General features: G+C 46.1%; 1 protein-coding gene across 1 annotated transcript in view; it reads right to left on the bottom strand.

Moving 5' to 3' along the window:
- The window catches only part of LOC104938801 (alpha/beta hydrolase domain-containing protein 17C), a 42,844-nt gene extending 34,491 nt beyond the window's left edge, over positions 1-8,353 (bottom strand). The window contains 4 exon segments of the mRNA XM_027281618.1: positions 7,864-7,909; positions 7,912-7,972; positions 7,974-8,152; positions 8,155-8,353. Coding sequence (XP_027137419.1) covers positions 7,864-7,909; positions 7,912-7,972; positions 7,974-8,152; positions 8,155-8,353 — 485 coding nt within the window.
- Positions 8,354-9,081: the final 728 nt, after the last annotated feature.

Raw genomic sequence — 9,081 nt, 5'->3', positions numbered from 1 at the left:
CCATGGAAAGTTTCCAACTTGGATAATTCCCAGAATTTTGCAACCCTAGGTATGGCATTACAGTCATAGTCCTTGTTGTTTGAGAGAGCTCAAACGAGCACATCAGGGCCGGTTTTAGCTATGGGCAATGTGGGCGACCGCCCAGGGCGCAACCTACGTGAGGGCGCACGAGCGCCCGAAAAAAAAAGAAACTCGCCAGTTTTCTATACCGCTCATCAAGGGAGGGGGGCGGGGGATAGACTGATCCCAGGCGGCAGTCTACGCGAGGGGCGCACGTGCAGTTTTCTATACCGCTCATCGTGTTAGCGGAGCGGGCGCCCCACCGGGGTGGGGGGGTCAACTTGGTTGGCAAGGTGGGGTGGTGTTGTCGCCCAGGGCGCAAATGTAGCCAGGACCGCCCCTGGAGACATGTTAAGTTTGTAAAGGCTGTACTTTAAAAGGAGTTAAAAGGAAGAAAAACCGGAGCTAGTTAAAGAGTCCCGGACACACACAGATTTGATTAGAACGAATGATAATGGCACAGCATCAGTTGAAATGAAGGGAAGCACTATGTTTAGTGAAACAAAAATGCATGCAAAGCTACCTCCAAAGAATACAGAGGCAGAAAAGAGAGAACAATGTTTCCAACTGCACACTCAGCCAGTATAAAGTGGCCTGTCCAAAACATACTGCGTAGAAATTCCATGGAAACATCAGAACTGGCATGGAAACCTTGAAGCCAGAGCCAAGCAGAGCCGAATCCAAATGGAAATAGCTTTATTAAGTCCGCCCAAGTTCAAGAAGGGCAGCCTATGTACGCACAGTGAGGGTTAATGAATAGACGTTACCGGGACATAATAAGTGCTTCTGAAAGCAAAGAGGTGGCGCGGCATCAAGACGACTGACCGCATGTTTAGGGAACAGCCATCTGTCGAACAAGCCGATGTTAGCGACAGAAATCATATCTGTCTCAATACAGACTTACAATCTGACAATCAGGAAACAGGCAGCTCAGAATCTCTGACTGCACTGGCAGGTCCTTTATATCTGTACACAACACTTTGTTTATATTGATAGAAAAAGCCTCCAGAGTAGTTTAACAGGAGCGCGGCGTCTGTGTCCTGACTTATTATCTCTGCTGGGCCAATATCTGTGGAAGGACACAGGAAACACGACGAGGTGAAATAAATAGCTGAGTCATTTCAGCAGACATGATGTCACTTGTTTCCCTGTCCCCCGTGCTAAAAATCAGAGGTGTGTTACGCCGCTTGGATCATGCTACATCAAATGGAGCCTTGTGGGACACTGCATGAAAAGGCAAAAGAGCGTTCAAAATCACTTTTGATTAAGGTGAGTAAACAGGCCTGTGGGGTGGCTTCGCCCACGCTGGTGCCTGAGGCTGTTCGGGTGGACTGCCAGAGGCAACGATATGAAAGGATGAAAACAACATCCACATCCTGAGACGTGAGCCCCGCTGCAAATTGATTTGGAACAATCCTTCTTTTAAAAAAAACATGAACAAAACAGCCAACAGGTGAGTCACAACAACACGCCACGAGATATGTTAGGACTTGAAGAAGTCTATTAACTATGGCTACAGAGAGGTTTTTTTCCCCGGACGGAGAAGTCATGACCCGCCGTCCTCTGTTCCAGTGTCACAGTCTGTTTAATCAGCATCTCCATGAGCTACACCTGTCAGGAGGTTGGATTATCTGGGCACAGAACAAAATTAACCTTCTGCGTGCAGAAAAGAAGTCTTTGATATTACTGCATTTTATTCTGTTGGGTGTAGTTGAGAGCAGTTCTCATTAGACCCCACAGGAGGAGGCGGCACTGTGTAGAGGAGATTTCACTTCATCTGAAGATCTTATTTAAGATTTAACACATTCCCTGGAAGGTGTTTCCACTATTAGAGGACGCTGAGACTCTTCCTATATTTGTGTATTCTGTTTTAGGAGACGTGTGTTTATGCCTATAATGTCCAAACTAGGGATGCACCGAAAATTCGGCCACCTGAAAATTTTCGGCCGAAAATGGCCCAAAAGTGCCTTTCAGCTTTCGGTGAAGTGGCCGAATAGTGGCGTGACGCATTGATGCAATGAAACAACGTGCGCGGTGATCTGGCCAGGGTGCTGATTCTTTTCTCATTCACACACAATAAAACCACGATGCAGGATATAGAAAAAACAGGCAAGAAATACATCATACACTGCTCTTTAGCGAAGCTATATACTTCTCTCTAAACTATGGCGTCTCACACATGCGAGGCGCGTTCAATGACCGTCGGAATGACTACGACGCGTTCATGAACGTGGGAAAATGGAAATTCACCGAAATAATAAAACTAAATAGTATTTCTTTCAAAACAAATGAACAGTGATTAAAACAACATGGGCTTTCTAACAATATAATGAAATAATAATTACTAACTGGAAATTCTACTGGAATATTGATGGATATTAAATAAACATTTACTTTCTTTGAAAAAAAAACATGTCTACAAATTTATTCTAGGCTATTTATGCAATAGTAAAAAAAAAAAATAGTGAAAAATTTAACAACCACATTCATATTCGTTTCGGTATTCGGCCAACCATTTAATTTTTATTTGGTTTTGGCCGAAAAATTTTTTTTGGTGCATCCCTAGTCCAAACAAATGCAGGTTAACAGAGCTTTTTCACAGCAGCCATGGACACAGTGATGATACTAGGCTTCCGGGTGCTGATGTTGGTCTCTGCTGCACTAATGGAACTGAACCTTAACTGTATCATTGGTCACACCTGTTGCTGACCCCACTATTTCATGTCAATGGCCGCTGTGGAAAAGATCTATGGATGACAGGAATTGTCCAGGGTTAATGTGACAGTGAGTGGCTGTTGTTTGTCTCCATGTGTCAGGGATGTGATGAAGGTTGACCTGTCCTGGGTGAAGCCTGCCTCTTACCCAAAGTCAGCTGGGATATCATCCACCTGTGAGCCTGATGAAGACGTGTGGTCAGGAAAATGGATGAATATCATAGTGTATGTTGTTTAGGATGTAAATAAATGCATGTATACAAATACCGACAACTGGGGCTGGCTACAACACAAATCATTCTGCCAATGTTAAAATGTCCAACTTAAAATTAATAAACATGTTTACAGCCTGGAACAGGGCCATGGGGGAAATTATCTACAGAGACCAAAACTGTTTTTTGTACCAGGCTGTAACACTGTTTATTTCTGCTGTGAAGTGGACATTTGACACATGGGGACTTATGGAGATTGACTCACTTCTGCGTCTTGAGAAATCACAGTTTTTAGCACTTCTGCATCGTCTTCATTTCCAGACCTCGGATGCGATGCCACTTGGTTCTACGTTAGAAGTTGCCCGTTTAATAAATGCATTTTATCTTTTCCTCACAGAGCTTGGTTTATGATCGCTCAGGTCTCCACCACAGACTCAAACGCTGTCTTTTTGTTCTATAAAACCGTTCAAGAAGCTTTTCCCGCTCTGTGATGTCTCAAATCTAAGTATGCATTGAAGCCATTTGAGAGAATCTTAACATCATCAATGCTCGGTCACACTGTCTGCTCTGCCAACAGCAGCCACATCAAAAACAGAGTGATGTCCAGCATGGACCGAGACAAGCCCAACTCAAGGCAGAACACAGCCATGCTTCATTTACATCTTCTCAACAGAAACAGAAGAATGTAGTCTGGACTGCGTCTCAACCAAAAACACAAAGCGCACTAATGAGAAATCATGCCAATAATTAGTTTATAGGAACATCCCACCCAAATGATGACAGGGTGACCCATTACTCCACTTACTTATGGTGACATGCACTCCTTTTTATTTTGTTGTTGCACAACCCAACCCCAAATTGCTTTCCTCGCCCACAGTGGTATTCTTTCAGCTGTGGCCATGAGGAAACTAGTGTGTGTGTGAGAGGTGGGGGAAATGTAATTTCAAGAGGAAGGACAATAATTTATTTAGCAATTATCAAAATGTTAAGCCAGCTGATTTTGTGTAAACAGATCTTTTCTTCAGAGAAGCCTGCGGCTCCGCACCAGCACTACCACTAGAAATGAGTCTTATGATTCCCCACAAAATGTAATTAAAAAGATATTGAATAAACATAAACCTCCTCCTGCTCAGGTGCGGATCTCCCCCAAGGAGAGCGTATCATGATCAACACGGGGTTCATGCTTGGGCGGATTGCTCTCTAAAGGGTCGAAGGACGACTAAGTGTTTGATTTCCGTGCTGCGGGACACTTCCAGAGGCACGCCACACTTCTCTGAAGCATGTGCAGAAAGACAAATCTACAGGGTGTTTTAATTTGATATGAAGTAATGAGCCGCCTTTGGCCTCGGTTAGACAATGATGGTAAGGTGACAGCAACCAAACGCAGAGGAACGCTGCCGGCTCTCCATCATCCAATCTGCCGCTGCATTCCAATCAGCTGAAAAACGGTCTGAGAGGAGCAGACTAAGTTTGTTGTTTTAATACATGTGAAACTTCCAGTCATACACAAACCACCATGCTCCATTCAACAAAATCTTCCACATTTGACAAACTCTCTGCTATGTAATTAGGGCTGCCACAAAGATTATTTTTGATAGTCGACTAATCGCCATTATTTTTTCGATTAGTCGACTAATCGGATCATACTAAATTGACTATCCGAGAGAGCGCGGAGGCAGGCTGTGAAGCTCGCGGACGGAGCCGTGAGCCACCTTCGCCCCCGAGTCTTTCCATGCCGACCCAGAGCCCGCCGCGGAGGAAATGTGCCCGATGGAGGCCAGCCAGCGCGGGGGAGGTCCCACGAGGGGATCCTCCCGCACCGTGCGGCCGTCCCTGAACCGCTGAGTTGAATCCCGGGCAGCACTGCAAGGAAGTTGCAGGAAATCGCGGTGATTGGTTAAAATTGCACTAACGGACTACTAAATTAGTTGTGCGACGATTTTTGTTTGTCGGACATAATCGTGACTAATCGACTAATCGTGGCAGCCTAGGCCTGAGATGAACTATCCAGGGAAAAGAGTGACGGTATGGTGGAACTGTCACTGAAACTAACAAAGTCATTCACTGCCAAAAACAACAGTACACTATGCACATGCTTTGGACAATACCACAAAATCAGTAGGGGACACTGAGAATAAATTCCACCAGCCTCAAAACGGAAGTTGTGCCTGGCGTTTGACTGTTGGCTGCTGCCAATTCTCCACCTTACATCAACATGCTGGTCAAACAGCAGGACTGTGACGCAGGGTGGTCTTCACCTGTCACATTAAAAAGGTCACTCTGAAACACCAAGTATTATCTTGAAAAGACTTTTATTGCTCACTGAACTATTTCCCACGGGAGTCACCAATGTGTTTTTCAGCAGGGAAAGCATGACTCCCCTGACTGTGCCTTGATATTCCAACAAGAGACACAAGTACAGACTTTCAGAGTTGAGTTTGATAACAATGAGCGTTAAACATTACCTTAGTCAACTAAATGTGAGAGAATTAAACCTTTGGTGGCAGAGAAGAAGTCTGAGAACTTCAACTCAGGAAAAACGGAGCAAACAAAACAAAGTTGCTGCTGGACACCATTCTGAAGTCCTCTGTGGACAGAAAGTTGTGGAGTCAATCCACGTGTAATATTGCTGCAACTAGCCACCGCTTGACACCTCGTGCACACTGATAAGACTAATGACTGTCGTCACATAAGAGACGCCAAGGTGAGGTGTCAAACTGATATCTGCACCAAGAAATCCTGAAGGAAAAGTTTAAGAAGAAAAGAAAATGGAATTTAAAAGCAACGGTGACATTTCTGAGTCCTAACAAGGGCTGCCAGATAGTCGATAGCAACGATTAGTCGACGAAACAAAAATCGTGACTAATCGACTAATCTAAATAATCTAAAAATCGTTTGTGGCAGCCCCCTAGTCCTAACAGAAAGACAACTTACATAATGAGCACCAATTAGCACAAGAACTTAATTGGAGTCTCCTGCACCTTTAATGCTCAAAGTCAGATTTTAGGATTAGAATCAAAAACACACAAATTCACTTTTTTCCTTAAAACTGATTCAAAGAAAAACACCACTTTAACCGCCTAAAGTGTGTGCCCCTTTTTCTAAATGATTCCAAGAACGAAGCTGATCGTGTAGCCTGGACAGCGAGTGATTCATCAGCACCTCACAGCCCGTCTTAAGTTTGTGGAGGATCGCTCTGAGCAGAACTTCAGCACCCGACGAGAAACCTGACGCTAAAGAGGAGACTACAGTCTACCGTCTAACCCATAGTGGATGTGTAGCAGGAACCACAAAGTACAGCTGAGCCTGACTGGGAATGTTTACAGGTATGACAAGCTGAAATGTTATCATGACCATGTGCCAGTGTTACCATAGGCTACTGACAAATCCTCCTCACGTCCTTTCTTGCATCCTCTCAATGAAGTCAGCTGAGAATAGTTGGAATCAACGGACCAACTAAATCGAGTCAACTGTATCATGAGAATCCCCACATTCCTCAAACTGGACGACTCCCGTAGGTTTTCCGAAGCACGCCTCCGGCTAATCTCAATCTCGTAAAGACGTACATCCTCACTACCTAAGGCGGGTGTTAATCATGGCCTGGGTGCCTCTATAACCCATCTGTAACAGCACGTACCTGTCAATCAAACCAGCAACGCTCTTAATCCTGCCTAACTTTAAGCCTTAATATAATGTGAACAGGTGAGTTGTATATAAATTCACCCTCAAGCACAGTGTCATGAACGGGGAAATTATCTACAGAGACCAAAACTGTTTTTGTACCAGGCTGTAAACATGTTATTTCTGCTGTGAAGTTGGACATTTGACATGGGGACTTATGGAGACTGACTCCCTTCGGAGCCAGCCTCAAGTGGACACTTGATGGTATTACAAGTTTTATTGGCACTCTGCACCGGCTTTATTTCTCAGCACTGGAGGTTGCTGTCTTGGGTCAGACTGGATTGTCTACTTGAATCGCCACTAATTAAAGGTTGGTTCGCCCTTGTTTGACAGGCAAAGACTGTAAATACATTTTAAATGAACTGAAATGGTGCACACCAGGGCTGCCACGATTAGTCACGATTATGTTGACGAACAAAATCTCGACAACTAATTTAGTAGTCGACGCATCGTTTTTTGTTTTTTTTACTTCCTTTTCTCTCTGAAACTGCGGCTGCCAGCTTCCACTGCCGCGTCTGCCTTTCTGTCACCATACCACACACCTACCACATGCCCAGTAGTGGTAATGGCATCAGCCTGACTTACTGTAAATTATACATAACTAAGACCCTCCAGGAATTCACCATGTTGCGATTTGTTGCAACTTCAGTGATCCCCGTGAATTCAGGGCGGTGTTGAATTTTAAACCAATCCACCGTCGATTTTTCCGAACTTCGCCAGCCCTGCCCGGGGGGGATTCAAACTCGTTGGGTCAGGAAGGCCGCACGGTGCGGGAGGATCCCCTCGTGGGGACCTTCTCGGCGCTGGTGGCCTCCGCCAGGCGATTTCCTGTCGGCTACGAAGGCAAGGCGCAAGCTTTACAGGCCCGCCCGCCGGACCTCCCGCTTTCCGCGGCCGCAACTCTCATTAAATTGTTAATGAGCATCATCTTAATTGTTTTATTTTCAGTTAGCTCATACTTCTAAGCTGAAGGCTAATGATCCGATCAGCTGCATGCTGGTGCGAAAGCTGTATGTTTTACAGTCAAGTTTGTAGATTGATTAGTCGACTGAATCCCGGCGAATCGAAAAATAATCGGCGATTAGTCGGACTATCAAAATAATCGTTTGTGGCCAGATTTACATAGTGCTTTGAAGTTCTGTTATTTAATTGATATTTTTTAGTGATATGTTACACCATGCTCTCCTGGTTCATACTCACTTGTTCTCAGGACCTGCCAGGCCGCCTCGATGTCCGCATACGGTTCTTCTCGGAGGGCTTGCCCGTGCTGACCCCGTAGCCTGAGTAATCGTAGGAGAACACGTTTGCAGTTGATCCTGGAGCCGAGGCCGATGTAGAAACTGCACATCTGCCCCAGGTCCACGGCGTTACCGTGGGGAAACAGCAGCGTGTAGCGGTGTTCGGGGCGCAGCGCACGAAACATGCACCCGACCCCGGTTACCTCGGTTGCTCCTGGTGCTAACACCTCGACCGCGTCGAGCTCCGCTGGGAGTACTGCCAGTCCGCCCGCTCGGTCAGATGTAAGCTCGTCACGCCGTTCGCAGTCGCTGTGCATCGATAGGTGGGCTCCGGGGGGAGGGAGGCCAGCTTGGCCGCGATGCGGCTGGGACACAGTTGGGACAGCAGAAGAGCCAGCCACAGCTCGCCCAGAGAAAAGCCGTTCATCCTGGGGCCGCGCTCGGGCATTTACGGGGTTTAGCGGTCGGTGCTGCTGGTTCTCTCGGGGCTGCAGGTGCTATTTGTTTCCCATGAACACGCGGTGACAGGCGGCGTTTCACTTCACTGACAGCGGGCACGGAGCTCGGACATGAAACCTCAGCGGCGACAAACACTGCGGACACCGGCCTCGGTTCGCAACGAACGACGTCCCCCGTGACACATCACCGCTCCGGTTCAAGCTTCGGAGTACCGCGGAGCAGCCATTTCCTGGGAGAGGAGACAAGCCGGGGTTCCGGTACAACCGGACATCCGGTTTGGCTTTTCTTTTGTTTCTGTAGTTTTTGACGTCATCTTATTTTATTCATGTTTATTTTTTCCAAACAACAAGTTTGAGTTGTTTTGGACCTCAGATTTGTTGTTTTTTATAACATATATTTTATTTTATTAATTTAACGGTTTATTCTTGTTTATTTTCATAAATTCCTGTTGATTACCATGGAAAGTTTCCAACTTGGATAATTCCCAGAATTTTGCAACCCTAGGTATGGCATTACAGTCATAGTCCTTGTTGTTTGAGAGAGCTCAAATAAGCACATCAGGGCCGGTTTTAGCTATCGGCAATGTGGGCGGCCGCCCAGGGCGCAATCTACGTGAGGGCGCACGAGCGCCCGAAAAACTGCGCCCGATAGACTGATCCTAGGTGGCAGTCTACGCAAGGGCGCACGTGCAGTTTTCAATGCCTCTCATCGTGTTAG

Source organism: Larimichthys crocea, chromosome VIII (genome assembly GCF_000972845.2).
Source record: "Larimichthys crocea isolate SSNF chromosome VIII, L_crocea_2.0, whole genome shotgun sequence".
In the NCBI taxonomy this organism is placed as follows: Eukaryota; Metazoa; Chordata; class Actinopteri; family Sciaenidae; genus Larimichthys; species Larimichthys crocea.
This window is presented reverse-complemented; position numbering and strand designations above follow the sequence as displayed.